The 14,904-nt window shown below is 37.0% G+C and overlaps 1 protein-coding gene across 4 annotated transcripts in view; it reads left to right on the top strand.

Moving 5' to 3' along the window:
* RAD54B (RAD54 homolog B) overlaps positions 1–14,904 on the top strand; it is a 111,642-nt gene that overhangs the window by 74,898 nt on the left and 21,840 nt on the right. For all 4 annotated transcript variants that reach the window (XM_004011835.6, XM_042254471.2, XM_060393946.1 and 1 more), the window contains 4 exons: positions 1,579–1,804; positions 2,076–2,283; positions 11,481–11,620; positions 13,480–13,770. In XM_004011835.6, the coding sequence (XP_004011884.3) occupies positions 1,579–1,804; positions 2,076–2,283; positions 11,481–11,620; positions 13,480–13,770 (865 nt within the window). The remainder of the gene's footprint in view (positions 1–1,578; positions 1,805–2,075; positions 2,284–11,480; positions 11,621–13,479; positions 13,771–14,904) is intronic.

Here is a 14,904-nt window from a genome sequence, read left to right on the forward strand (position 1 = left end):
ATTGCTGCCAGTTTGATGTTTCTGGAAACAGTTCTGAACATGGCATTTCCTTGCTTAAAATGACTGCAGTTCTCAGAACTTAGAGCAATGTTTCTGTGGTATGCACTCCACTTGGGTGGTATATAGAATTATTTTAGGTGTACATGGACAAACTTTATTTTTTTACTTTTAATCATAGCATATTTAGTTAGTGAATAACTGGAAAGAAATAGCACATCAAACTTCTGGTTTCACAAGTAGATTATGCTTAGAAAGAATTTATTTTCTTTTCAAATAAATCTAAGTTAAAAAGTGAGTTGATTTAGAGAAAAATAATGAATAGTAACACATATAATATCACGTATATGGCAAGGCAGTGTAGTCTTTCATGGAAGACTGTTGTTGGGGAGACACTGACTTACAAGATACAGCCTGAGCTTTCAAGGGCAAGTATCCTTATCTTCTGTCTTCTACCAATCTTGCCAGCTTCCTAACCTTGTATTTCTTTGCTTGGAATTCAGTTCAAGCCCCAGCTGTGCTGATGTATTAATACTGATTAAGGTAGTGAATTCCTGTTTTCCTTTAAAACTCTGCTCAAGGTTCATCTTCTTCAAGGGAAGCCTTCCTACTCTCTTCACTATACTTGGGTGCTGGATAAGTTTTCTCTCTGCCACTCACTATATCTCTTTTAGCTGGCATCTTGCAATGGCAAAATCTAAAATAATCTAAAGTAATAATAAGGGCTCTAATAATCTGAAATAATAATAGTGGCTATAATTCATGTTTATAATTTTTTCTCTACATTTTGAAGTGGAAAACAAGTAAAACTGGTTTTGGTTGTTATTTCTACTTGCAAGAAACAGAATGGATTAACAAACTATACTTATATTTCCTTGATTCCTTTGGATTTTGTAACTTTTAAAGTGTTTATCTAATACCTGTCAAAGAGCTTTTAAAACTATGAAGTGGTATAAATGCCAGTTACTGATAGTATTCCTTATAATGTTTAATTTTAAATTATATGAACCAAGTAGGCATGTAGGTTTTTTACCAAATTTTGTGTATTACGTGTATTAGATCAAATAGTGTTTAATTTTTCTTACAGGTCAAGGAGCTATTTTGGTTGAGGACTTCATTTATTGTAAGAAAATCATAAATACAAATCACTAGGTCTTTCTGGTTTATGTTTCATTACATTTTAAAGTGTTTTGATATCTAATACTGAAACTGATAAAAACTGCTCAGCTGTTAGTGATGAGAAGCACAGTTAGAGTTAAATTATTTAACTGTAGATATGAAATTGGCATTTATTTCTAGTTTCTAAATATGGAATCATTATAGTAACAGATTTAGATTCAACTATAATTTCAATTTGTTTTAGTAATTTAGTTGACAGTAAATATATAATGAATATAATTGGCACAGATGCAAAATGTCATAAATCAGCTGAATAAAGAGCTAGAAAATATGTTTAGTGGAGGCTAGAATTCATCCTAATTACAAAATATCAGCTTCTGGTTTTTGACTAATAGGTGATGATGTTAGGGGCATAAAATATTTTCATTTTGTAGTTGAAGGAAATATAATTATTTCTAACAGGGTGAATGGCAGATGCGGAGCTATTCTTGCCGATGAAATGGGTTTAGGGAAAACACTGCAATGTATTTCGCTTATCTGGACCCTACAGTGTCAGGGACCCTATGGAGGCAGGCCAGTAGTAAAGAAGACACTTATTGTCACACCCGGAAGCTTGGTGAATAATTGGAGGAAAGAATTCCAAAAATGGCTAGGAATCGAAAGGATCAAGATATTTACTGTTGATCAGGTAAGAGACTTTTGAACATTTAGATTTGGTCATTTGCTAAATCTCTGGCTTTTCAAATCAGTGCTGCAGCTTTCACTGTCTATCTAGCAGTTTTTCAAGTGTATGTAGTTCTCTTTTTTTCTGATAGATGGAATCTTGCCTTACAATTTCGTTATGAGTTAATATATTCTAATACCTAGATAATGGTTTTCAGGAGTATGCTGGTTTTATTTAATTTCACATAGTTTTTGCCCATGATTTGTTAAAGGTTACCCTTTTTTTTTTTTTTAAGGACCACAAAATAGAAGAATTCACCAAATCTCCATTTTATTCTGTTCTTATCATCAGTTATGAAATGTTACTTCGTTCCCTGGATCAAATTAAGAGTGTAAAATTTGATCTTCTAATTTGTGATGAAGGGCATCGTTTGAAGAACAGTACCATTAAGACAACTACAGCCCTCATTAGCCTCTCCTGTGAGAAAAGGATAATTTTAACTGGTCTGTATTTACTTTGGGTGAGATATGATGGTATTTTGCCTAATGAATATGCAGAACTTGTAGTATGATATTTGACATCCAAAGAATTGATGATATTGAGTGGAATTCATACTAATCAACCTGGGTTAGTTGAGTCTCTGTAGGATTCTGAATTATCAAATTCCTGTGTAATGTTTCCCAGATTTTGGATTCTTTGAGGAATAAACACGATGGTATCATGGTAAAGAAAGTAGAAGATGGGGCTAGACTGCTTGAGCTTGGTTTCCAAGTCTGACAGCTGTGCAACTTTGGGCAAGTTATACTTCTCCGTACCTCAATTTTCTTAATGTGTGAAATAGATTCTTTATGTTTTGAGGGTCAAATGAGTTAATTCATGTGAAGTTCTTGGAAGACTGCCCTTACATGATAAGTGTTTAATACAAATATCCTTTATTTTTCCATGTTTGTGCTGTATGCATATGGTTTTTTGCTGGCCAAAGCTTCTAGCCCAGGTTGTCTGGAAAAGTGGGATAGACTGTACATAAATGTAAGAATACTTTTCTGCCTTATCCTTTTTAGCTTAAGGCCTAGACTAAAATTAGGCCTGAATAACTCAAAGGAATTATTTTCCCATACCTCATTTTGGTCTTGTGTGGTGCTTTGAACTTACCATTTTGGTAGCAGGAGAAAAAAGTTGTCTTTACTAATGTTTACATCCCTTCTGTTTTCTGCTCAAGACTCTTTTTGCTGATCATCTTTTATCCTTTTAGAAAGGATGGGCAGGGCATGGTTATTTTTATTGGATTATATCCCACGTCTTTGTGTCCTCCATGTGTCCTTTATGCATGTCAGAGCTCCCCTGTGATGTTAAAATGAGGGAGAAGGGGTGTGACCAACAGCTTATTCCTCCAATATACATCTTCAGGGTAGAAGTGTGCTGTGGAGCAACAGAGAAACCGCCCTCCTGCTGTGCTCTCAACTGAGTTGGGCTATAGAGGGTGCCCACTTTTAAATAATTTATGGCTATTTGACTTCCAATTTGTGTAGAAGGATTGTATTACCATTACCAAATGTGATTTTTGAGACTATATATGCTTTTTAGAAATGATTTGGGGAACTGTTAAATGACCTTTACATTCCTCATATTTAGTCAAAGTGGATTCTTTATACTTCTTGACTAGCCTTTGATTTTTGAAATCCTTGGGGCCAGAAAAGCAATGGAGAAAAGAGCAAAGCAGAGATTATTTCTTTTTACTGCTCAATGTGGCATCAATATTGCTTATCTAAATAGTAGTAATAGCTATAGTGTTAAAAAGATTGGCATTCAAGGGGGGAAACAAAAATAAAGAGTGAGAAATTCAGATTACTTTTGGGTAATAATAATAGGAGAATAAAAAAAAAGAGGACTTCCCTGGTGGCGCAGTGGATAAGAATTCACCTGCCAATGCAGGGGACACAGGTTTGGTCTGTGGTCTGGGAAGATTCCACATGCTGTGCAGCAACTAAGCCCGAGCACCACACCTACTGAGCCCAGGCTGTAGAGCCCAAGAGCCACAGCTACTGAAGCCTGGCTAGAGCCTGTGCTCCGCAACGAGAGAAGCTCCCTCAGTGAGAAGCTTGCACAGCATGATGAAGGAGTGGCCCATTTACCACAGCTAGAGAAAGCCCACACGTGGCAACCAGACCCAGACCCAGCACAAAAAAATGGATTCTCTTCTATTTGACAATCAGATAATGTCCTTTAGCAAAAGTGAACAGTTTTACTAGTATTCTCAATTATAAGAAAATACCAACTTAACTAGCATTACAAATTAGATTTTATTTTGTTGTTGTTGTTTAGTCACCCAGTCTTGTCCAACTCTTTGTGAGTCGGACAGTTTGATTCAGTGACTCCCATGCTAGTAAGATCATGCTTAAAATCTTGCATGCTAGGTTTCAGCATTATGAGAACCAAGAAATTCCAAATGTCCAAGCTGGGTTTAGAAAAGGAAGAGGAACCAGAGATCAAATTGCCAACATTCGCTGGATCATAGAGAAAACTAGGGAATTCCAGAAGACATCTACCTCTGTTTCATCCACTACACTAAAGCCTTTGATTGTGTGGATCACAACAAACTGGAAAACTCTTAAAGAGACGGGAATACCAGACCATCTTACCTCTCTCCTGAGAAAGCTGTATGTGGGTCAAGAAGCAACAGTTAGAAACCTGTTTGGAAAAACTGATTGGGTCAGGATCGAGAAAGGAGTACCACAGGGCTGTCTGCTATCACCCTGTTTGTTTAACCTATATGCTGAGCACATCATGAGAAATGCCAGGCTGGATGAGTTACAAGCTGGAATCAAGAAAGGTGGGAGAAACATCAACAACCTCAGATATGCAGATGATACCACCCTTATGGCAGAAAGTGAAGAGGAACTCAGAAGCCTCTTGATGAAAGTGAAAGAGGAAAGTGAAAAAGTTGGCTTAAAGCTCAACACTCAGAAAACTAAGATCATAGCATCCGGTCCCATCACTTCATGGGAAATAGATGGGGAAACAGTGTCAGACTTTATTTTTGGGGGCTCCAAAATCACTGCAGATGGTGATTGCAGCCATGAAATTAAAAGATGCTTATTCCTTGGAAGAAAAGTTATGACCAACCTAGATAGCATATTCAAAAGCAGAGACGTTACTTTGCCAGCAAGGTCCGTCTAGTCAAGGCTATGGTTTTTCCTGTGGTCATGTATGGATGTGAGAGTTGGACTGTGAAGAAAGCTGAGTGCTGAAGAATTGATGCTTTTGAACTGTGGTGTTGGAGAAGACTCTTGAGAGTCCCTTGGACTGCGAGGAGATCCAACCATTCTAAAGGAGATCAGTCCTGAATGTTCATTGGAAGGACTGATGTTGAAGCTGAAACTCCAATACTTTGGCCACCTGATATGAAGAACTGACTCATTTGAAAAGACCCTGATGCCGGGAAAGATTGAGGGCAGGAGGAGAAGGGGACAACAGAGGATAAGATGGTTGGATGGCATCACTGACTCGATGGACATGAGTTTGAGTGAACTCTGGGAGTTGGTGATGGTCAGGGAGGTCTGGTGTGCTGCAGTCCATGGGGTCGCAAAGAGTCAGACACGACTGAGCACCTTCACTTTCACTTTTCACTTTCATGCATTGGAGAAGGAAATGGCAACCCACTCCAGTGTTCTTGCCTGGAGAATCCCAGGAATGGGGGAGCCTTGTGGGCTGCCATCTATGGGCTGGCACAGAGTCGGGCATGGTTGATGTGACTTAGCAGTAGTGTATATATATCCATGCTACTTGCTCCACTCGTCCTGCTGTCTCCTTACCCCACTGTGACCACACGTCCATTCTCTGTATCTGTTTCTATTCTTTCCCTGGAAATAGGTTCATCAATACCACTTTTCTAGATTTCATATATATGCATTAATATACAATATTTGTTTTTCTCTTTCTGACTTATTTCACTCTCTATAACAGGCTCTACATCCATTCACCTCACTAGAACTGACTCAAATGTGTTCCTTTTTATGGCTGAGTAATATTCCATTGTATCTGTGTACCACATTTTTATTCATTCATCTGTCAATGGGCATCTAGGTTGCTTCCATGTCCTAACTATTGTAAATAGTGCTGCAGTGAACATTGGGGTACATGTGTCTTTTAGAATTGTGGTTTTCTCAGGGTATATTCCCAGCAGTGGGATTGTTGGGTCATATGGTAGATTTACTCCTAGTTTCTTTTTTTTTTTTAGGAATCTTCATATTGTTCCCCATAATTATTATATCAGTTTACATTCCCACCAACAGCGCAGGAGGGTCCCCTTTTCTCCACATCCTCTTCAGCTTTTTTGTTTGTAGAATTTTTGATGATGCCCATTCTGACCATTGTATTAAAACCTAGACAGGGTATTATAAAGCAGAGACATCACTTTGCTGACAAAGGTCCGTATAGTCAAAGAAAGTTGGACCATAAAGAAGGCTGAGCACCAAAGAATTGATGCTTTTGATCTGTGATGCTGGAGAAGGCTTTTGAGAGTCCCTTGGACACCAAGGAGATCAAACCAGCCAATCCTAAAGGAAATCAACCCTGGATATTCACTGGAGGAACTGATGCTGAAGCTGAAACTCCAATACATTGGGCCACCTGATATGAAGGGCCAACTCACTGGAAAAGACCCTGATGCTGGGCAAGACTGAGAGCAGCCTCGAGGAGAAGAGGGTGACAGAGGATAAGATGGTTGGATGGGCTCACTGACTCAATAGACATGAGTTTGAGCAAACTCTGGAGGGTAGTGAAGGACAGGGAAGCCTGCTGTGCTGCAGTCCATGGGATTGCAAGAGTCAGACATGACTGAGTGATTGAACAGCAACGATTCTGACCAGTGTGAGGTGATACCTCATTGTAGTTTTGATTTGATTTCTCTAATAGTGATGTTGAGCATCTTTTCATGAGTTTATTAGCCATCTGTATGTCCTTCTTGGAGAAATATCTGTTTAGGTTTTCTGCCCAATTTTTGATTGGGTTGTTTGTTTTTCTGATACTGGGCTATATGAGCTGCTTATATATTTTGGAGATTAATAAATTTAATATTTTCAGGAGAAAACGATTCTGGGACTCCATTCAGAAGGACTATGCCAACGATGACCAATAAGGTCATTTCCTTTGAGGAATTAGCATTTCCCCCTTTATTTGTGCTTTGTCTTCTTTGCCTTGTTTCTGTTGTCTTTCTTTTTGAAAAATATATTTATTTATTTGGCTGCATTGGGTCTTAGTTGCAGATCTTTGTTGCATCGTGTGGGACCTTTTTTGCTGTTGTTGTTGTTGTGTTGTTGTGGCAAGCAGGCTCTCTGGTTGCTCCGTGGCATGTGGAGTCTTAGTTCCCCAACCAGGGAATGAACTCGGTCCCCTGCCTTGCAAGGTGGATTCTTAACCACTGGACCACCAGAGAGGTCCCTGTTTCTGCTTTCATGTCCTGGTCGCTGCTGCTCCTGAGCTGCGAATGTAGGTGAAAACTAGCACTAGGTAACCGCTTATGTTTAGAAATGCTTATAGTTGGTTTTTATCTGCTCAGAATTGCCTGAATAAATTATTTTTAATAGTGGCAGGGTATCTTACTCCCAAGGGATTTGTGTTTTCTTATGGAATTAACACTTGGTTATGAGTATGTGCAGTGCTGCACACATAACAGTTGCTCAGAAGCTGTCTGAAGAATCCAGTGAAAGGGATTTTGATGTTGTTTCCTGCTCTTATCTGGCCCAGTGCTGTGAAGAATATTCAGTTAATATTTCCTGGAAAGTTTCAATATTAAAATTAAAATAAAATTTAATAGAGGTATAGTAGACTTCTAGGGCTGCCATAACAAAATACCACAGAGTGGGTGGTAAATTTCTTCAGTGACAACAGAAGTGTGTTTTCCTACAGTTCTGGAGCCTGGAAGTCCAGTCTCAGGCTGTCAGCAGGCTTGATTTCTTCTGAGGCCTCTCTCCTCGCCTTGAAGATGACCGTCTGCTCGCTGGGTCCTCTCATGGCCTGTCCTCTGAGTGTGTGTATCCCTGTGTCTGTCTTTTTTCTTGAAAGACTACAAGTCACATTGGATTAGGGCCTCACCCTTATTAGTTTCTTTAACTTTACCTCCTTAAAAGGCCTGTTTTCAAATATAGCCACATTGGGAATTAGGACTTCAAGATATGAATTTTGAGGGGACACACACAGGTCAATTCGTAACATCTCATTATGTCAAATAGCCTTTCATTAGATATTAGATATCCTTTATTTATAGAATAAAAAAGAAAAATATGAGATTTGAAGCAAAATTCTTATTGAAGAGTAAAAGTTAAAAATATACGCAGACTGTATACAGATACATATATGTACTGCTGTATTATGGGATGCTTAGAAACTAGGAAGGGAAGTCATCCTTGAGTCTCAGTTTCATAATGAGCTGTTAGCGTTTTGTCAGTTTCATTATTCACACACCCACACACCATACACACACACAACATACATGCCTATTTCTTTATTTTTTGTATATATAGGGTTGGCCAAAAAGTTTGGGTTTTCCCATAAGATCATATGGAAAAACCCCGAATGAACTTTTTGGCCAATCCAGTACATTCAAAATCCATCTTTATTCATTGCCACACATAATGCACATCAAAATACACTTAATGTAAACATTTTTCTATTATAGTGCATAATTTTGAAATGTGATGAATATCTGCAAGCACTTACTTTTTTCTATGTAGACTGCTAAAAGTGGAATTATTGGACCTAAAGGAAAAATACAGAGGAGTATGTATAAAGAGCTCTTAACGCCTTTTTATGGAGATCAGAGATACGGATATAGCTGTAGGTTATTGGTAGTGTTCCTGTACTTGGTAGATTTATGTCTCCTTAAAAGTAAACAATGAAATAAAAAGCTTTTATTGCTGGGATAGAGGTAGGGGAAGAGAAAGTTCTCTTGATTTCACTTCCATAGCTCTGAAAATAATTTTAGTAAATACAGAAACTTGAAAAATCTTTAATGTTTCCTTTTTCTTGTCATTGGACATTGCTGCTTAACTTTTATTAACGTTATATTATTTAGCTTCTTCTACATGTTCCACGTAGTCTAGAATTAGAAAGGAATACTAAAAGCAGCGAGCTGGGAACTGAAGTATTTCTAGACATTTGTGACAGCTTCTCTGAATGATACTGTCCTAGTGTATTGCCTAGCTTATAGCCCCTTCTTTTCTTTTTTAAAGAGTTTATTACTTTTTTGCTGCCCAGGGTCTTTGTGGCTGTGAGTGGGCTTTCTCTAGTTGTGGAGAGCAGGGGTCACTCTTCTCTTCCATCCTCAGGCTTCTCATTATGGGGGCTTCTCTAGCTGTGGTAGTTGTGGTACCCAGGCTTAATTGCTCCCTGGTGTGTGGGATCTTCCGGGACCAGGGATCAAACCTGTGTCCTCTGTATTGGTGGGCGGATTCCTATCCACTGTACCACCAGGGAAATCCATCTTTTCTTTTCCCACTTTACTCTACTTCCTTATTATTTTTTGCCCTAAATCCTTCCCCTACCCGCCCCCCCCCACCTTTCTTTTTTCCAGTTTTGCTTTTGCCTCTTTTCCTTGTGTATCAGAGTGATTTCAGCTGCAAGTAACAGATATGTGAATTAAATGTGCTTATTCTCCCACACAACTGCAAATCTAGAGTGAAGACAGGTTCCAGGGGTGACCCAGCAGCTCAACAGTGTTGTCAAGGATTCTGGTTCTTTTTGTTCTTTGCTGTGCCGTGTTTGGTGTTGACTTCATCCCCATGCTTGTAACAAGTGGCCAGAGCAGTTCCAGACATCACAGCTGGATGTGGTGTTGTTTAAGGGACAACAGGGGCTGGCTCTGCCTTTTTCTCCTGACTTCCTCTTATGTCTCACTGGACAAGATGGATTGCATACTGTTGGCGGACACTGTCAGTGCCCTCCCTAGCTCCCTTTTTCTGAGCTGTCGGACCCACCCCTTAGCTGCTGGGGCTGTTGGTTAAAGAACTCTCCTGCCTTATCTGGAGAATTATCATTGGTTGAATGAGAGCTTCTTCTCTCCCTTGCAGCTCGGTCAATGATGGAATTATATAGAGCAGCAAGTGGAAAATGCCAGCTCCTTCACCTTAGGATAATTTCAGGAGCAACTTTATATGGTGCAGTTTTTGCTCTAAGGCTCCCTGTAATTTAACTCAAGCTACATTGTTGGTTTCTTCCCCTGCGTTTTCTGATTCCCTTTCTCCTGAGTCATTTCTCCATAAATCATGTGTAGCTAATCTGTATCTCAGGCTCTACTTCTGAGAACCTAGTCTGAGATAAACTCTTTCTTAACATCAGTCGTTGGCAAAGGGGACAGAACTACCAGGATTAGCTTGGATTAATCATTTGGATGACTGACTGGAAGCCAATCACAATGAACCGTGTACCTTTTGTTCCCTTCCTGCTTTTCCTGTTCCCCCACTTTTTTATTAATCATTGTCATGGATTCTTTTAAAGGCTTAACAAAATGCATATCAGTGTATTTTCTTAACTGTGATGTGTCTAAAAATTTTTTAAACTAACTAGATGTATTAAAAAAATTAGTGAGCATTGGTCCAACCTCGGTCTACTCATTTAATTTCAAAGAAAGTGATTGTGAAACTCTCTAACACTGTAAAAGTTCGTGTTGTCTGTTACTGAAATAAGTGCATTTTAATGTACATCTTACATTATTTATATCTCTGGACAACTTTTTGTAGTCTCTTGTCTGAAACTCATCTGAAATTATGCTGTTTTACTGTGCTGATTTTTATATTCATTTGACATTATTATAATTATTGAAACCTGCTAGTGTCTCTTTGAAAATTAGTTAGCCAAAAGTTATTGAGCATGTAGTATGTGCAGGGTGTATCAATCCATTAGAGTCTCTGTCACTCTTCAGGATTAGTGAAGATCCCCATTTTATCTGATTACTTTGTAATGTATTAATATTAGGTACCTTTCATTGTATTTACTAAACATTAGGTACTTCACATCCTTTGTCTTTACTTTTCTTTGTAATATCACTGGGAAATTATTCAAAAAAACAATCCCCAGTTTAACTTCAAAGAACTTAAGCAACTTTGTCCAGAGTCACATAGTTCTAATAGTAACAGATAACAGCTATGGAACATTATTGTGCTCCAGGTACTGTTCTTAGTGCATGAATTAATTCATTTAATCCTCACAACCCTAGTACTACCGTTATTATTCCTATTTTACAGCAAATAAAATTGGTATAAGTAACTTTTCAGGGTTACTCAGAGAGTAAGTGATACAGGTGGGATTTGAACCCAAATAGTCAGACTCTCCCTGGAGGAGGGCATGGCAACCCGCTCCAGTATTCTTGCCTGGAGAATCCCCATGGACAGAGAAACCTGGTGGGCTATAGTCCATGGGGTCACAAAGAGTCGAACACAACTGAGTGACTAAGCACATAGCACAGTCAGACTCTAGAGCCTGTACTTTGCCAAGATGCTGTACTAAATAAGACTTCAGTTCACAGTTACAACCGGAGTTAAAAATTTATATGATTATTAATTTTCAAAAACTTCGTTTAGCTGCCCTTTCTTAATTTGAGGCTTTGCTTATATGTAGTCGTCTTAGGGAAGAGAGTACAAATTTCTTTAAACAACTGATACTGTAAAACACAAACTTGACCTTCTGATCACTTTTATCTCTTTAGGTACTCCAGTTCAGAATGATCTCCAAGAATTTTTTACATTAATTGATTTTGTAAATCCAGGAATATTAGGCTCTTTGTCAGCTTATAGAAAAATATATGAAGAACCCATTATTATATCAAGACAACCTTCTGCTTCTGAGGTATAGTTTACTTTAATAAGTAGGTTAAAAATGACCAGTTTATCTAGGAAAATCATCTATAACTTGGGTATTATTTTAATTTAGGAAAAAATAAATTAGTAGAGTGAATTTTTTATTTTCTCCACAATCTTTCAACTTCTCTTGCATTTCTTACTTTGTAAAATGACATTATCACTTTAAAAACATTCATTGGTAGGTACTTCACAAAGAATTATAAATGACAGTAAACATATAAAAATGTTTACCTTTACTGATTTTGAAAAATGTAAATAACTGTGAAGTGATATTTGTACTTTTCTATTGATGTTTTAGTTGGTTAGATTTGCATTGTAATAGGAAATATACTTAAGAATACTGTCCTCTACTGGTTGAAATAAAAATTGGTATGATTGGAAGATAGTTTGCCAATATGTATTAAAAAGCTTTAAATTTGAATGTATCTTGTGGCCTTATAAGTACCAGCTTTAGGAATTTATTATAAAGAAATAGTCATAGATTTTTATTAAATGCTTAAAGGTTTAGCTGTAAGGGTAAAAAAAATTAGATAAAACTAAGGAAAACAAACTAGTTGGAAATAAACATTTCTGAAGATAGGAAAATCTAAGTTAGATGCTACATGTTGTATATTTCATTGCATCTAGGATACTGTTAATTCTAGGATATACCATTATTTTTTGTACCAGTAGCAAAACATACTATCAGTTTTAATTGTAAGAAGTCATCAATTGTAAAAGCATCCTGAAAAGTTAAAGTGAGAAAAAAAGTAAATCTCAGAATTAATACAATACTGTGATTAGTTAACAGATAGTTACTGAGCATTTTCCATGAACCAGGAACCATATAAAAATAATTATTTCATATATTTCATAGAAAGGAAAATGTTTATGATACATTATTTAAAAATAAGATCACATTCATTTATTTTCCCAGTATTTACATATAAAATCCCTGAAGTGGGCCAAATACTAAGCTCCAGCCATGGGGGACTATGATGATAAACCAAACTGGTTTCTAGTTTCCATGATGCTTTATTGTTTGAGATCATGTTTTTTGTAACAAAACATCTATTTGCATATTTATGTAAACAAAATGATTTTGAAGATATTTGTAAAAAGTTTTGACAACATTTGCTATTTCTGGTTAATGAAAGTTGGCTTTAATTTTCTTATTTTTGCATCACTGTATTTTCTGACCTGTGACCCAGTTTTTATGGAATAAAAATTGAAAATAGTTTTAAAATATAAGGGAAATATCCCATGATCTATACAAAAACAAATATGTACTTATACTGTGAAGATTCTAATGAAGATTAGAAGATTCTATGAAGAGAATTTAAACATATATTTCACTCATACTGTATTTTGACTTTAAAGATGTACAATTATATAATGAACAAACAATGTGTAATGATTTTGAAAGAGTCAGCAGTGCCTTGTGCCAGTAATTTCTTTTAGTTTTAGGATCAGTAACTTGTCAAAATATTTTCTTCCAAGAATTTGCTTTTTTAGTGCTTTGATAATGATTTTAAGACTATTGTACCATCGTATCTTCACATAAAAGCTTACTTTCAGATAATTCAGTTTGTAGATTATTGATTTCCAGTGGTTCTCAGTGGTGGCAATAGCCAAACAAGCAAGGATTCGAAGACTGTGGCTTCACTTAATTAAATGATTATGCTAAACATTTAAAGAGATGATTGTTGGTTTTTCTGTTCTAAACTGTATTTCAAATAATTTTTGTTTAAAATCTGAAGGGAAGCAATTAGTAAATGTTTGATCATGATAAAATGTTTAATATTTTTTTTAACTACATGTATTATTTTTGTCTAAAACACTTTTAAGTCTACTATTTTTCCGTAGGAAGAAAGGGAGTTAGGAGAGCAAAGAGCAGCTGAACTTACTTGCCTCACTGGACTCTTCATCCTTAGAAGAACCCAAGAAGTCATAAATCAATATCTCCCTCCTAAAATAGAGAATGTAGTCTTTTGCCGACCAGGAGCCCTACAGATTGCACTTTATAGAAAACTGTTAAATTCTCAGGCCGTCAGATTCTGTCTTCAAGGATTGTTGGAAAATACTTCTCATTTAATATGTATCGGAGCTCTTAAAAAACTGTGCAATCACCCCTGCCTTTTGTTTGGCTCAGTAAAGGTAAGTAGTGTGTGAGACTGTGTCAGGAATATGAGCTGAGGGTTCTATGTCATATGAACCCGAGAGGGCAGATGAGACTGATCTCTGAGGTTACATTTGTGTGTTTTCCCAAAGCCTCTCTGGTGTGATTCTTCTCTGGAGCTCCTCCATGTTTCTGCTTGTTCTTCAGAGCATGTCCTTATTCATGGAGCTGAACGAGGGGTGAACTGAGCTTCAGGGTCTTCCTTCTGGATTTTGTGTCCCATGCCCCCTACTACCTCACCTAATGCTTGGTCCTGGTTTCCCTTCCTATTTTATGTTAATAAAGCCAGTCACTTTGTTTGGTTTGACACATACAAAATCCACCATTAAGAAATAATTAATTTTTTCCTCATTGTAGAAGTAATACATGATTATTGCATAAAATTTATGAAAATCACAAAGAAGAAAATAAAAATCATCTACTGGTTAGAATGTAAATTGGTTCAACTGGGAGACAGTTTAGTAATGTGTATCAAAGACCTTAAACTTTTATGTAACTTGTGGCCTGGCAATACCACTTTGAGAAATTTGTTGTAAAGAGGTAAAGCTCTTCAGTTAGAGAAAATCACATTTGGTATTAATAATCTTAGTTGATGCTTATTAAACATTTACATGTATCAAACACTAAGTACTTTTCAAATACTATTTTACTTATTCTTCACAGAATTTTATGGAATAAGTATTATTACCATCCCCATTTTTTGGTGAGAAAATAGGAGCTTAAAGATACACATGTGTAGTATTTTTCTAGAGAAACTTAATTGTAATGATGCTATGCTTATTATTTAAAAATCTGTTTTTTAAACTAAATAAATTATAGTCATTTCCCCACATTAGATGCCTTCTACAGATATGGTTTTTAATGGCCACATAGTTGAGCTGTCCATTTGGATTTGAACATAAGGCAGTTTGGGCTACAGTGAGAACTTTCTGTTTGGGAGTTGAAACTAAGTACAGTCCCTACTCTGATGTTGTTCAGTTCAGTTCAGTTCAGTTGCTGAGTCCTGTCCGACTGTTTGCGACCCCATGAATTGTAGCACGCCAGGCCTCCCGTCCATCACCATCTCCCAGAGTTCATTCAAACTCACGTCCATGGAGTCGGTGATGCCATCC

Source organism: Ovis aries, chromosome 9 (assembly GCF_016772045.2).
Source record: "Ovis aries strain OAR_USU_Benz2616 breed Rambouillet chromosome 9, ARS-UI_Ramb_v3.0, whole genome shotgun sequence".
Lineage (NCBI taxonomy): Eukaryota > Metazoa > Chordata > Mammalia > Artiodactyla > Bovidae > Ovis > Ovis aries.